Here is a 15853-nt window from a genome sequence, read left to right as displayed (position 1 = left end):
TAGGAATATCTGTGTAAGCCAATCAGAGGCATATGCGTGTCACTCCTTTTCACATCCGAGGAAAATAAATATTGCTACTCATAGAGGCTAAATTGTCATCAGACTGTAGTCGATGGCTTCCAAGATTGGGCATACGCCAATCTGAGCATCATGAGAGCAACAGCTAAAATTGGTAAGTGTTGGTTAAACTTTACTTTCCTAGGAAATGAAATACTTTTTAAATTTCTAGTTTCTAGTTTCCTGACATGAAAGAATGATGTAAGTTAGTACTAGTTAAGGATAAAACAGGGTATGATCAGTTTGTACACTTCTGATTTATTCCAAATGCTAAACTATTGTAACAGGGAGACTTCTGGTAAGTTTATTGAAGGTGAGCATGAAAAAAGTGTTTCAATAGAAAACTTTTAAAATTAATTTAAGAAAACTCCTCTAAATAATGATGAACTCAACACAACTGAACAAACCATTGGAACAGTTTCTGAACTTTTATCCAGGAAGGAAATGATTAATAAATAACAGACCTATGAATGAAACGAATGAGAATAGATAAACCATACGTGCAAACTAAAAACTACAGAGTTGGGTTTATGATAAGATAGGAAAAGATGAAAATAACAGTAAAAACTAATCAACTTTTAATGTATTTTATCAACTCACAGACAAAAGAACAAAACAATCAAAGCTCATTCATTATAATTTTAACTCTTCAGATATCCTGTTCCTGCTTTATGTTAGTAATAACTGCTGTTTGTATACATGGTTTATCTCACCTGCTCTATGCAGCACATGTGGAATCCAGCACCTGGAGCGAGCGGGCAAAAACCTTTCCCTCTTCAACTCCTTCTACTTCTGCATCGTCACGTTCTCCACCGTCGGCTTCGGAGACGTCACGCCCCGCATATGGCCCTCCCAGCTGCTGGTGGTCATCATGATCTGCGTGGCTCTGGTGGTGCTGCCTCTGCAGGTAGGAGGACGTCGAAACAGTCTGTGGTGACTTCTGAACGTTCCCCTGTGAGTTCTGCTCTCACTCAGTTTGCCGTGTGTCAGTTTGAGGAGCTGATGTACCTGTGGATGGAGAGACAGAAGTCTGGAGGGAATTACAGCCGCCACAGAGCGCAGACGGAGAAACACGTCGTGCTTTGTGTCAGCGCACTAAAGATAGACCTGCTCATGGATTTTCTCAATGAATTCTACGCCCATCCCAGACTGCAGGTACCAAACAGCACAAGATGAGCATTTTATACTTTGGAGTACACATATAGGATGTGATAACAGTCCGCATGGCGTGTTTCTAAGGATATTTAAAGGGAAAACACCTTATGTGTTTCAGATAAGACAGTAATTGGGGCGAGCCAGGTTTTGGGACATTTGCAGCTTCTACATGGTTCTTCGTGCATTCTACTAAAGTCGTTCTTCTGTTGTCTTCAAGGATTACTATGTGGTGATCCTGTGCCCGAGTGAAATGGACCTCCAGGTGCGGAGAGTGCTGCAGATCCCTCTGTGGTCTCAAAGGGTCATCTATCTGCAAGGATCTGTTCTCAAAGACCAGGACCTGCTGAGAGCCAAGTAAGTCAGAGATCCTGAAACCTTCAGAGTTCTGATGATGTTCTGAAATTCCTGGTATTAAAAGGAGCAATCTGTAAGATAAGGGCAGAGTTTTAGTTTAAAACATTGAAAAATTAACAAACGACAGTGTTGGCATTATGTCAAAGACGTCTATGTTCTGTGTTGCACAGATGTCTACTGATGTTTGCATGTTAGCTAGTAGATATATGCCAGCTTTTCGTGTAATAAATTAACAAAATAAACTCACAAAGTGTCAAGAAATGGAATTCTCTTACTTTTATTTTCCTTTCTAAACAGAAAAAAATACAATCCAACACCCTCTGAATTCAAGTTTCTCTCTCTAAGATGATCCTAATTGCCTCGTTAACTCATCGTGAAACACACTTCCACTCAAGCTCGACATAAACAAATTAAAACTCACAAAACTGTCGGTGTGTCTTTCCACTGTCACATCTGGTTTGGTGAAAATTAATAAGATGTGAAAATATTCCAGCTCTACATGCCTTTTCTTTTTAACCACTGCTAACGTCCAACTCTTTTCTCGCTCCACTCTGCTCCTGCCGCACACCTCTCACATCCCCACCTGCCGTGTCTCATCGACCCCGAAGTCAAAGTCCTGGTCAGGGCCTCGAATATGGAGCGGATCTGATTCCTTCCAATGTCAGACCTCTTGCTATAAAGGCCAAGTTTATTCAGTTTTTATTTATAGTATAGCCCAGAATCACAAATCACAATTTGCCTCAAGGGGCTTCACAAAACTGTGCAGCATATGACAGCATCTGTCGTTTGATCCAGGTGAGGAGGGTGATAAAATGTTATTTGTATCTGGGTAGAGCTGTCGCCTCAGGGAGGACCCAAAGTGATTGATGATATATGGATTTGGAATCTCACCGTCTCAAGTGATTTAAAACTTTCAGTAAAAAGTAATGAAAGGACAGAACCAGAACATATGGTCAAGGATCACCGGATGACATTGGTTATCAATTTATAATATTTTAAATAGTCTTAAGTTTTGTCCAATGCATAGTGCTTTACAAGATTAAAGAGGTGTGAACACCAAGCAACCCAGCTCAGGATCTGATTTTTCATCCCAGATAAACTGTAGTGTAGTTGAATCATCTTTTCAGAATCAAAGCTTGACAATAAAAAAAAGGAATTCACTGAAAAAATGTCTGAAAAGGTTGAAATTCTGGATTTTGAGTGAAATGTCTCGACAAATATTGGATGCAGTGCGATTAAATAGTACAGACAGTTTGTGTTTCCTACAGAATGAATTATAATAGTTTTGGTGAGCTTCACTCTTCATCCAGGGCCGTCATCAAATTAATTTTCATTTTTGGGTGAACTTATCACCAAAGTATTGGTCAAATTTAAGTCATTATCTACTCATCTTCATGCTGATGAAAAAGTGAGGGATTTTTCCATTTCCATCAGCCTAAAATGCACTTTGTGTTTAGTGCTGATTAGCAAATGTTAACATGCTAAACTATGGTGAACAAGGTAAAATGATAAAGTTAAACTGCAGTTGTGTTGTTGATGTGTTGATGCGTTGCACAGCGGTGCCTAGCCTCACAGAGCTAATGTGGCTGTAGGCTCCTGATGCTGGAAGCATTTCTGGTCTGCTGTGTGGCTGTCAAAGACTTGTCTTTATCACACAAATCCAGCTTCTCTGAGAAAGAACACTGATTTTCCTGATTGCTGTAATTGCTATAATTAAAGGTGAAACTAATTAAAGACATCAAATGCTTATTTTGATGTTTCCATTACCAATAGGCCTCCTGGAAGGATGAGTAAGTGCTTGCAGCATTCTCCTACACAACTGAAAGAAAATATAAAATGTCTCCATGCAGCTCATCCAAACGACTGGAGGTACAGAGGTCCCAAATTTTATACCCTTTTTTAAACCAAAATCTTCACTGTAGCCTCTATGCTAATAGCATTAGCACACACTCCATCCTAAGTGGGTGCAAAAGCTCGACTGCACGTCTAGGGTGTAAATAACATCTTTTCAAATCACTTTGGGATGTCCAGGTTTTTTTCCCAGTTGATTTAAAACAAGTCCCCATCTACTTCAGTTCTTCAGTCTACCTCAACAGTACAACACTGTGAAGCTCCAGAAATGTTTTATGTATCACAAAACTTCATCTGACTTTCCATCTGCACGACGTTGAGCAGATAATGACTGAATTTTCACTTTTTGGGTGAACCTCTCCTTTAACGTCAAAAAAGATATTCTCGCATTGCTTTTCTCTATTCTCTCATTTCTTTCTGGATAAATAGGCTCGTCAGGAGCTATTGTGTTGCCTCATAATCATCCCACGTAGTAATTATTCTTTCAAGCCATACCCATGTCTTTTCAGACTCTGCTGTTGGACCACTTTCTCCCATGAGAGCAAACATGATCTGTCTCACATTCCTTGGATAATTTTAAGTCGTGAAAGTGTTATGAATGTGACTATTTTAAAATGTTAACACTGTTGGAAGGATTGAAAAACCTGCTGTCAGTCTGTATGTCAAGGCGATTTTTATTCACATGCATGGAAGTACTTATGAGAGATACAGCCGAGTTTAAAGGGTGAATCCAACTGATTTTAGGTCAGTTTACTTGTCATTGGTAGTGGTGCACAACCTATGGAAACAGTCATTGTCATATGTGGCTCTGAGGGATTTTTTTCTACTGTAGTCACCAGCCAGTGTCATCAGAGACTCTGCAATACCAACAGGAGGGAATTTAAAGTCAGAATATCTCCGCCAAAAAGCAATTATGTAAAATGGCATGTGAATAGTAGCCCTGTGTAACGGTTGTACTATAAGGTAAGGAAAACCTTACACCAAACATCAAAGTAGACCTCTGATGAAATTGCTTATATAACTTCACTGTATACATTTAGCAGGGTTCTCATAGAGCAATTAAAAGTAGGAGACTTGGTGTGTGTCGCGCTTACATCCTGCATCTGGCACCATTTCAAAATCCACCCACGCTTGTTTTGCATTCTGCACTCTCATGGCTGTGTTAATCATATGCAAAAACAGTTCCACATTCACAGCACATATACAGTGCCGAGCGTTTCAGGTTAATCTTTTAGTGTTTTTTCCATGTGTACTGTAGGCGATGTTAAATTAAATATTGAATCAAAGGATGTTGCTGTTATCTCCTCTGACTGGTCAACGGTCATTTCAGTTGAGTTTTTAGTCGGCTGACTCTTATGCGGCACAGCTTTTTGCTGATTTTTGTATTGCATTTGAGAAATGTTCCTTCGTTTGTCCTGTATTTTGACTTTCTTCTATCATTTGTCAACTTGTCTTGGTGCTGCAGAATGGATGACGCAGAGGCTTGCTTCATCCTAAGCAGCCGTAACGAGGTGGATCGCATGGCTGCGGTAAGAACAACAGTGAAACAGCACTGAGTTAACTCCACTGTGAGTTATGAACTTTCATTGTTTACAGGAGCTCAACTCATTAATGCTGTCAGTCATGAAGACAATTACTGACTGATTAAATACGATTAATTAAGAGAATGCAGGAGTGAGGATGCTTTATCTTTGACTGTTCCCCTCAGGACCATCAGACCATCCTGAGAGCCTGGGCAGTGAAGGACTTCGCTCCAAATTGTCCCCTTTATGTCCAGATACTCAAACCTGAAAATAAGTTCCACGTGAAATTTGCAGGTGAGAGTTTGTCAGTGGAACTGAAGAGTTAGATGTCCAGCAAAGCTGAAGCTGATGGATTACATGACAACTTTGGTCGCTCGTAGTTATAAACGACAGAATTATCAGCAACTCTTTGAAACTTTGCACTTCTACAGATTCTTAGAGCATCTTTCAGCTTTTTGTTTTGGTTTTCCAGAATCGCTCTCCTGGCGAGCCTCATTCTCACCACTATCTGCCAAAATGAGCAACTAGCTGGCGAGCTAAGTTTAGCACTTAGCTTCATACTTAAGGGAGAGGTAGAGTTCTCTGCATTTCACCCTCGGCCAGAAAGCAAATAAGCATGAGAAAATGAGTTTTCTACTTACAAAGCATCTTTTCTGTGTAACGTATGATACCTTCTACGTCGTGTAAAGCCCCTCTGATCGTTTGCTCCTTTTCAGATCATGTCGTGTGTGAGGAGGAGTTCAAATACGCCATGTTGGCTCTCAACTGTGTGTGTCCAGCCACCTCCACCTTGGTCACGCTCCTAGTGCACACCTCCCGCGGAAGGTCAGTCATCTTGCATAACCAGGCCTGGCCTCCTCTGGGCTGTTCGATTTCTCCTTAGTGTGATCGCAAAGTTCAAATGTCTTTACATGTTCATTGCTGCTGAAGTACATAAATATATATCTTCCACAAAAGTGGCACGAGAGGTGAATAAGCCCCACGAAGAGAAGGGTTGATTGTGGAAAACAGCAGGAAGCAAAAAGAGAGTGCATTAGTCCAAATCCTAAAAGGACTTTTTGGATTTGTTCTATGTAAAGCAGTGTGAAAAGCTCTGCGGTGGGAAATGATTTTTCACAGCATGATGCGGATCACTTTTAAAAGCTGATGTCAGTGGCTGAGGGGAAACTGAATTACAGGGGAATCAATGGACTGCAGCATTTACTGTGTTCCTGACAGCTCTTTGAAAAGTGAAGCTTTGTGTATTTTTATTAGACAAAGGCATACAGGCTGTGAGGTTGCACACAATAGCCACAAAGATGTATACGAACGTGTTTGTGCGTATATTTCCGTTGCATGTGTGGGTGTCTTTGAGTGCACGGAGACGCGCAGCTCATTAAGGACGTTCGGTGGGAAAGCCGGACCGGGAGATATTGATAATTATGTGCATAATGTTTTGTCTTGCATAAATACAGAGCGAAATATGATTTATAAGCCATCTTATGTAAATATTTGTAAGTACTAAGAAACAGGTATGTAAACTACTACCTTGGGCTATCTCTCGTAGCCCATTAAACTCTGGGAAAGTGCTTCAGCAATTACTGTAATTACCAGAAGTCATTACAAAGGGCATATTAGACCCAAGCCGACTGACTGACAGATGGATCAAGCAGGCACCAGAGAACCCAGGAGACCCAGCACGACCCCGCGGGGCAGGAGGGAGACGGGGGAGAGGAGACGGAGAGTTTTGCAAATGACGCTAATGAAAAACAGGGTGTAACTGTTCAGGGTTTGTCAAAACTGCATGTAAAAAGGCATCAAGTTTTCTGACCTGTCGTATGTTTGATTATGTTTCCCCTCACTGAGCGCAGAGAAGGACAACAGTCTCCGGAGCAGTGGCAGAGGATGTACGGATGTTGCTCCGGCAACGAGGTCTACCACATCAGAGTGTGTGACAGCAAGTTCTTCGGGGAGTATAACGGCAAAAGCTTCACATACGCGTCCTTTCACGCTCACAAGAAGTGAGTTGGCACGTAAGCTGCAGCATCTCCTTCAGGTGCTGACAGGTTGACAGTATACCAGGTGTCGCTCGTTTGTCCGTTCGACCTGGCAACAATCCAGTCAAGAGCAGCGTTAGTGCACTGCTACTGTGTCTCATCCCAGTTTGATATGAACTTTTTACAGATAAATGCAAAAAGAACATCATCTAACTTTCTTATACGTGTCCTGTTAAAATGTAACGCTGAATATGTTGCAGACTACAAAACCATTTTTAACCACAGACCTTATTTCAGGCATTTAACAAAAAAACCATTGACTTTGAGACGAGGGAACCGGAAGTGCAAAATGCTCTTTTTAGGTTTAGGTTTTAGGACACTGTTTTCCTATATACTTAGCTATGAAGCTCCAGGCTTTTCCTGCTGTAAATATAATAATAGGTGTATGCTAACAGCAGGTATGTGACCTGCAGGTATGGCGTTTGTCTGATCGGTATAAAGAGGGAAGAGAACAAGAGCATCCTGCTGAACCCTGGCCCGCGCCACATCATGGCTGCCACAGACACCTGCTACTACATCAACATCACCAAGGAGGAGAACTCCGCCTTCATCTTCAACCAGGAGGAGAAGAAGGGGCGTCCTGCCGGGGGCCTCTACGACGGACCCTCGCAGCTCCCTGTGCACAGTATCATCGCTAGCATGGGTGAGAGAGCATGCAGAGTGTGATCTTGTTGATGAATTTGGATTGACTGTAGAGACACTGGCTCCTCATCTGTGATTTAAAACCCAGGTGAATATAATTTACAGGCACGGTTGCCATGGATCTTCAGAATACCAGTCCACCTGACCCCTCAGGTGTTAAACTGGTCCCGCCTACAGTAAATGGAACCGGGGGCCGCCGGCCGAGCATCGCTCCAGTGCAGGAGATTGCTGACTCCTCCTCAATTCTACCGTGTGACCTCCTCAGTGACCAATCAGAAGATGACTCTGTCTTCATAGACGAGAAAGGACACTCATCTACTGAGTAAGGCTTCTCTTTCTTTCATAAACACTCGTCTTTAAAAGTCTTAAAAACCCTAACTGTAAGGATGCAGAGCAAATAACACAGGCTATGACATAATATAAACTGAAATGGCACTCGGTAGAGCACATACCTCCGCTAAGGCCCAGTAACCCTCCTCGGTGGGTTAGGGTTAGTAGTAATGAAAAGATTACTTGATTTCCTTAAGTCCTGTCCTGAAAACTACTTTTGTTAAGTTCCACTACAAATGTGGTTTCATAAGATTACATCGAGCAGAAGTTACACTTACTTATTGGTGTCCCAGTATTAATGACCCTGAAATTGTGGAAGGGTCGTCTGTTTTTTCCAGTGACGAAAAGTAAGTACAAATTTGATGTACTTGTACTTTACTGGACTGTTTCTATCACATATGACTTTATACTCCTCATACTTAAGTACATTTCAGAGGAAAATACTGTGGTTTTACTCCGCTACATTTACTTAACAGCTATAGGTACTTGTTTCTTTGCAGTAAGGAGATTTTCTACACATTTTACGATATTTTTTTCTTTTTAAATGTGAAAAAAATTGTGATATATTTAAATTTAAAGCACTGTAAAGTAGTTCAAACTAGCTCCAGCAGTACCTTTTCTTTCCAGTGTATTTTACTGATAATACATCTGTACTTTTACTTGAGAAAGAATTTGAATGCAGGACTTTTTTTATATGATGGGTTGTATTTACATTGTGCTATTGCTTTTACTTACTGTAAGTAAAAAAAAAAGCTGATTACTTCATCCACCGCTGGTACTGGTGTGTTACTTTTACATACCGTTTCTACATTTTGACATGTATGTTGAACTCGATCAGGCCACCTCTGTATAAAATGGTCTTTTAGCTTTTGTATAAAACCCAACTGCGTTCAGTTTTACAGCCAATTTAATTATTGTTTCATTTCAGAATGAACTTAATCTAATTGAAACCACAGTCAGTTAATATATGATAAACCTACAAGATGCAAATCAAGCAGGCAATCATACATAATCCAAATGAGTCTGGTTTATTTACCATTATGCAACCTTCCCAAATCTCAGACTAAAGCAAAACAAAATATCTTTATTACTTGTTATCATTTTATGAATAATTGACCTGGCATTTAATGCTAATTTCCACTGTTGTGAAAAAGAATAAAGTGAATTCTGCATATATATTCCCCTAAATGTTAATGAACACAGGAAACCAGCTTTACCCTTTTTTTATTTCGATCAAGAAATTACAACACGAAAACCTGACGAATGTTTTTCATACAGTATGTTTCCGTGAGATGTGTCATTCACGCTTTTTGGACTCGTTGTCAGGTACGTGAAAGGTTATCCCCCTAACTCTCCGTACATTGGGAGCTCGCCCACCTTGTGCCATCTGTTGGCTGAAAAAGCCCCGTTTTGCTGCCTACGACTCGACCAGGTAGGCAGTCGCTGTTCCTCCAACTTAGTCACTCAATTACTTACAGCCTGCATCACTCCTCTCTCTGTCCTTCACTCCAGAAAAACAAACCATAAATACCTGTCTGATTTTTTTTTTTTTTTTTGTTTGTTTCCTGCGCAGGGTTGCAGGCACAGCAGTTTTGAGGATGCGAAGGCTTATGGTTTTAAAAACAAGCTCATCATCGTGTCTGCCGAGACTGCGGGGAACGGCCTCTATAACTTCATTGTGCCTCTCAGAGCTTATTACAGACCCAGGAAAGAACTCAATCCCATTGTCTTGCTGTTGGATAACCCGTGAGTTCACCTGAACACACACACACACACACACACACACACACACACACACTCGTTCTTTTCTCTCCACTCCACTTTCGACACGTCACGCTGGGAAACGTTATGTATGCTAAAAGCTCACGTCAGCCCAGCACTTAGGACAAGGCTGTGGAGGTGGCACTTCATTGTCGGCCCTGATGTTAGGTTACTGCTGCTGCTCACAGTGACGGAGTGTTTTGAGCGACAAAGAAAATAAAAAAAAAACGCTGCAGCCGGTTAGCTCCAGACAGTAACCATAGCAACTTGCTTTGCCTTGAACCTGAATGATATATATTGCTACAAGGGGAGAAAAAAGATGAAGAAAAATCATTTCTTTGGAGAACACCAAGCAGGCTTTCATTGACAACCCTGATGCGTCCCTTTTCAGCCCCCACATGCGAAGCTCTCAGGACGCTCATAGAAACGCGCACATAACAATAAACTCCCTCCCCCCGTGAGGTTCGCTCTCCCACCCTTCCTATCGCTGTTGCACACACACACACAAATACAAACACCCACACACTTGGAAACGCAATTCAGGCACTTACGACAGCCTTGGGTCTCTAGTCGGCAGGACTGGGCAGATGCAGAAAGTAACATTCTGTCAGGGGTGCAGTTTGACGACGGGCAGCTATAAAGCGACTAAATCCCACAGCTGAAAGACACAGCAAATAGGGACACCAGCCATTATATTCACATTTACTGTGCATTGCAAGCAGGATGTGTTTTTGAGAAAAAATTCAAATAAGCAAACAGCAGAATAAAGATTTTAAACACTGCAAAGCTGCAGTTTAGTCTCATTAATTCCTCTTTTATTCGTATTCAAGGCGTTCTTCGAGTAAGTGGCCAACTTAACCCTTTGAACTTGAAGAAATAATCCGCCAATGCCTACAGTAGTATTTTGGATTATTGTAATTATCTGTCATTATCGTCTAAACCCTGAAATCTGTACTGAAATGATGTCAGAAATGACAAAAAAAAATATAAAAATCGGACACTTTTTCATCAAATTGTATTCATTAAAAGGATAAAGCTTATTGATCCAACATCTTTAAATGCAGAAACATGAGCGAATTTCTCAACGCTCCACAACTTATTTGAACGATGTAATAATGTTTGTTTTTGTGCAAAGGCGTTTTGATTGATTGATGGAGTTGAACTAAATTAGTATTTCTGCATATTGTGATGTAATTTCTTGGAGAATCTTCAAATGCTCACAACTACAAAATACACGTTTATCAAAACTACAAATGACACTATGCTCAGGACTATTTTATCTCTCAGTCTCTCTCTGACAGCTATCAACCTGCCTCTCTGCTCCCCTCATCCACTCGCTGGTGCCACCGTGCGTTTTCACCATGTTTTGCAACGTCAAGCACTTACATTTTAGGCAGAAAACAAGGTTTTTAGCTTCCTGTTGCAAAAAAATGTTGTAGCTATATGGTTTTTATTTTAGATTGATTTAAACAGGATTATGTAAACAACAATTTCTCACAGCCACTGGCGGAGGTCCATTTTCATAGGATTGAAGGAGACCCATTATGCTTTTTGGTTTTTTTCCTTTCCTTCAGTGTTTTATATAGATTCTTGTGCATGTCAAAGGTCTTGTTAAAAGTTAAAAAACCCAACCTCTGCACCAATGGGAGCTCCTCTCTCCCAAAGAAAACACTGCTCCTGAAGTGCCTGCAACGCTTCATCAGTCCTCTCACCTTTAATTCTGTGACTTTGTGACATCACACTATGTTACCATGTCACACATTTGCATAACTTATGCCTATATTTACAGTAGAAGTGAAGCTAACTGGAAGCTGAAAACACAGCAGAGCCGCCCGGATACACGGTGAGCGTTCCTGGCTCAGGCGTGTGTGAGCCGACCAATCAGAGCAGAGCAGTGCTGCTGCACTGGACAGTATGAGAAATCTGATGTTTTTTGAGCATTAAAGCATGTAAACCTATTCTAGTAGCAACCCAAAATAAAATTATGAACCTGAAAGTGAGCATTGATATGTCTCCTTTAAATAATTCTTGCATTGTCCATTTTTAAAAATGTTCTTACCAAGCGGCGCAATGTTTTGTGTGGTTTTGAGTAAACATTGAACAGAAAACTAAACTGAATCATCCTGTGTTTCTTGTAGGCCAGATAATCACTTCCTGGAGGCCATCTGCTGCTTTCCTATGGTCTACTACATGGCTGGGACCATAGACAAGTAGGGTTTTCATGATAATCGTCCTATTCATTATATTGATTTTCTCATCAAAATATACTGAAGAGGAGTTTGTACCTCTCTGTGATTTAATTGGATGTGCAGTATGCTCCAGGTAAAAGGGTTTCGGCTGTTATAATCTGTGTGTGTGTGCTTCAGTTTGGACAGCCTGTTACAGTGTGGCATTATCTACGCCGATAATTTGGTTGTTGTGGATAAAGAGAGTACAATGAGTGCCGAGGAGGACTACATGGCTGATGCCAAAACTATTGTGAATGTGCAGACGATGTTCAGGTAATTAATCAGGATTTCATCATGATCTTTATCGTATATTATTCATGACATCTTCAATTGAAACATTAAACATTGATTTATTGGGAAATCACTGTGTGTATATATATGAGCCAAAAATTGTGATATTCAGCCTCATCCTCATTAATTTCCTCTTTTTTAATGACTTTCTTTAATATCGCCGCCTTCTCTCTTGTTCCAGGTTGTTTCCGAGCCTCAGTATTATCACAGAGCTTACTCATCCATCCAACATGCGGTTCATGCAGTTCAGGGCAAAGGACTGCTATTCACTGGCCCTCTCCAAGCTGGAGAAGGTAGGACATAACAAGGAGGCTTACAGTGAAGGGTTTAGTGTGAATTCTGTACAGAGAAGATGTGAATTATAGTAAATTTTTTCTGTAGATTTTGTAAACTAACCTGTCTTCACACTGTTGTCATGTATTTTCATCTGCCCATCTTCAGAAAAGAGTTTTAAATGCTGTTGACCCTGGCTCTCCCCCACAGAAAGAGCGTGATAAAGGCTCCAACTTGGCCTTCATGTTTCGCCTACCCTTCGCTGCTGGCAGAGTGTTCAGTATTAGCATGCTGGACACCCTGCTGTATCAGGTTGGTACGCACCTACAGCTAAGAACCTCACATGACTCCTTTTAAATACCAGCAGGTGAAAGAAATTAATGTTTCTTATGTGTCGGCAGTGAAATGGTATCACCTGAAGAAACACAGCAACATTATTACCATCATAAAGCTAAAGTGCCCTCTTGTGTTCAGTCTTTGATAGCAAACTCCCTCACCGCTTTCTACCGAGTTATGAAAGTGTTTTTTCTGTCATTCCAAGTCTTTTGTGAAGGACTACATGATCCTTATTGCAAGGCTGCTGCTGGGGCTGGACACCACACCAGGATCAGGATACCTCTGTGCTGTGAGTTACAGAGAAGAGGAAAGAAATGATCTGACACAGCACCACACTCCAGTTTATCTAACTAATAGGTTGCCCATGTATCTCTTGTTCCAGATGAAAGTAAAAGAGGAAGATCTGTGGATTAGTACTTATGGCAGACTGTTCCAGAAGCTCTGCTCCTCTAGTGCTGAAATTCCTATTGGGATCTATCGGACAGAGTCCCATATTTTCTCAACTTCTGAGGTGAGATCTCAGAGATGATGCTGTAAATCGATTAAAACTAAATATCCACAACTACACAACTAAGCTTATCTCAGCAGAATCTTGGCACACAGCATGAACTCCATTGTTTACCTCACCTGGGAGTCATTTCTTCCATTTCTCTGAACTTTCATCACGATGAGCAGTCACAGGTGTCAGTCAGCGTTGACGACTGCGAGGACACGAAGGACAGGGGCGACGAGTCTCGCAGCAATGAACAGTCAGATCACCCCCTGCTGAGGAAGAAGAGCATGCAGTGGGCGCGGCGTCTGAGTAAGAAAAGCGTGAGGTGGCAGGGAGTGAACCGGGACTCCAGCAAGGACCACGCCCAGCGCATCGCCCAGCAGCGCCTCAACCTCTACCGCCGATCCGAGAGGGAGGAGCTGTCTGAGCTCGTCCGCAACCGCATGAGGCATCTGGGCCTCCCGACTTCTGGATATGGTGAGGATAGACACAACTTTCACTGAGACTCGTGTCTTCTTTTGCTTAAAAGTTTGTGGGTTTTTTTTTTTTGTCTAACTGCTGCTTTTAGAAGACCTAACAAATCTAACAGCCAGTGACGTCATGAACAGAGTCAATCTGGGATACCTACAGGGTAAGTGTTTAACTTACCTGAGGCAGATCGCAGCACTGTCATACAGATGTGACTATTCCAGCTTGCTGATTGTGCTGATGTTTCTAATTCAGATGAGCAGAACGATCACCAAAACACTCTGTCCTACGTCCTGATCAACCCTTCTCCAGACACCAGGCTGGAGCTTAATGACATTGTGTAAGTGTTACTCTTTAAGTTCCTCCTGTGTTGATTAGTACAAATAGTTATCTGTTGAATCTCTTGCGCTCAGACCTGTTTTTTAACAAACAGATGTGCAAACCCCATTGGATAAATATTTTTCGCCTGCACAACAGGTAATGTTTTTTCCACTGGTGCTGTTTATTTCTCAGCTTTCTCAAAGCTGGCTTATTTGTGGATATTCTTGCACGTGTATTTCTTTGATTTACCAGTCTATTTACATTCCAACCCTCACCTATAGTTATGATCTTTGGGTTGTGGGTTAGTGAGATCACGGATACAAGCGGCCAAAGTCAGTTTCCTCCGTAGGGTGAATGGGCTCAGCCTCATAGGGTGAGGAGCTTGGACGTCCGGACAGAGCTTGGAGTAGAGCCGCTGCTCATTCATGTCGAAAGGAGCCAACTGAGGTAGTGGGCAGACCTAGAACACACTGGAGGGATTACATATCTTAGCTGGCCTGGGAACGCCTTGGGATCCTCCAGGAGGAGCTGGAAAGCATTGCTGGGAAGACATCTGGACTACCCTGACTAGCCAGCTGCCACCGCAACCTGAACCTGGACAAGCAAAAAAAAAAAAATGGATGGATGGAGAATCATCCCCTGACACTTTAGTGTTTATGTTCACTAATCAAGGGTTATACCTAGAGGGTATCCCCGACCCATGAAAGCTCTTGTGAGAGTTAACATATTTACGCAAACCGCAATCTTTCCCTAACCCTCACCAAGTGTTTTTGTGGTTAAACCTAGCCAGATCTTAACCACAGCATTGTCATATCAACCAACCAGCAAACAGACAAAGTTACTAGCAACTATCTGACAGATATTTCCATCAGGAGTAGAGACCAAATAACAGAGCTAAAAGGTTGAATGTGTTGGGTGGCCAGAAAAACGACTTAGTAATGTTGCTTCGTGTCGACTGTTGGATTTGTAAACAGGCAACGTTGGATATAAGCGGCACCCGAGATATATATATATAAGATATACATAATATGTCAATGTTGTGTTTACAGCTCCCACGCGTTTCACAACCTCATTCCAGCCCTCCGATCATTTAGTTAGTAGCTTATTCATTAATTTTGTCTGCTGCTAAGCACAAAAATACTCATATCATAAAAAAGTTTGAACCCAGGCCGTGTACGCAGAGGGAATTTATGAGAATCCAATGACAGCCCACTTCTAACATTACAAATGTGCATTTTGTTCCTGTACTTTTGTATATTCAATGTTTTCCAATTGTGAAAAGTGAAGAAAAAACCTGCATAGTTTAACACATGTTAATTCCTTGTTTACAGGTTTGACATAGGGAATGTAAGTCCGCCCCCCTCTGCACTTCACTTCTTCTTAGCAAATCTGTGCCCTTATGAAATAGTAGCTGAATAGGCCTGCTGCAAAAATCACATAATACTGCTGCACAAGAGACCCTACCACTTTTCTATTGTGTTATTTTGGAAATAATACGCACTTACAGAGAAACATGATTTCTAACACAACAGCTGAGCGAGCAAGGCACCCATCGGTATCCATGGCGACGGCTGTGTCCCGTTTATGATGGAGAGTGGCGAGTGCATCGCACAGTTTACTTGTTTATTTAGCTCCTGAGAGCCTTTCGTGGCTGAGAGTGTGAAATCTGCAGTGAGGAGTTCGTGAGGAGGGATCCGTCTGAGAGATTGCCCGAACGCCTGAGCTCCCACGTGG

The 15853-nt window shown here is 41.7% G+C and overlaps 1 protein-coding gene across 5 annotated transcripts in view; it reads left to right on the top strand.

The window, feature by feature from the left end:
* Window positions 1–15853, top strand: part of kcnt1a (potassium sodium-activated channel subfamily T member 1a) — a gene marked incomplete at its 3' end in the record, with an annotated part of 34206 nt that overhangs the window by 17074 nt on the left and 1279 nt on the right. For 2 of the 5 annotated variants that reach the window (XM_084382468.1, XM_084382470.1), the window contains 20 exons: window positions 784–964; window positions 1048–1212; window positions 1430–1566; window positions 4883–4946; window positions 5126–5234; window positions 5657–5765; window positions 6791–6940; window positions 7390–7619; window positions 7724–7940; window positions 9275–9380; window positions 9522–9694; window positions 11848–11919; window positions 12076–12210; window positions 12410–12521; window positions 12712–12813; window positions 13043–13126; window positions 13220–13348; window positions 13513–13807; window positions 13899–13961; window positions 14054–14138. In XM_084382468.1, coding sequence (XP_084238594.1) covers window positions 784–964; window positions 1048–1212; window positions 1430–1566; window positions 4883–4946; window positions 5126–5234; window positions 5657–5765; window positions 6791–6940; window positions 7390–7619; window positions 7724–7940; window positions 9275–9380; window positions 9522–9694; window positions 11848–11919; window positions 12076–12210; window positions 12410–12521; window positions 12712–12813; window positions 13043–13126; window positions 13220–13348; window positions 13513–13807; window positions 13899–13961; window positions 14054–14138 — 2718 coding nt within the window. Of the gene's footprint in view, window positions 1–783; window positions 965–1047; window positions 1213–1429; window positions 1567–4882; window positions 4947–5125; window positions 5235–5656; window positions 5766–6790; window positions 6941–7389; window positions 7620–7723; window positions 7941–9274; window positions 9381–9521; window positions 9695–11847; window positions 11920–12075; window positions 12211–12409; window positions 12522–12669; window positions 12814–13042; window positions 13127–13219; window positions 13349–13512; window positions 13808–13898; window positions 13962–14053; window positions 14139–15853 lie in introns of all 5 variants that reach the window. The other 3 variants (XM_084382466.1, XM_084382469.1, XM_084382467.1) reach the window with 2 other exon arrangements.

The sequence above is a fragment of the Pagrus pagrus genome (genome assembly GCF_965226575.1).
Source record: "Pagrus pagrus genome assembly, chromosome: 19".
NCBI lineage: Eukaryota > Metazoa > Chordata > Actinopteri > Spariformes > Sparidae > Pagrus > Pagrus pagrus.
This window is presented reverse-complemented; position numbering and strand designations above follow the sequence as displayed.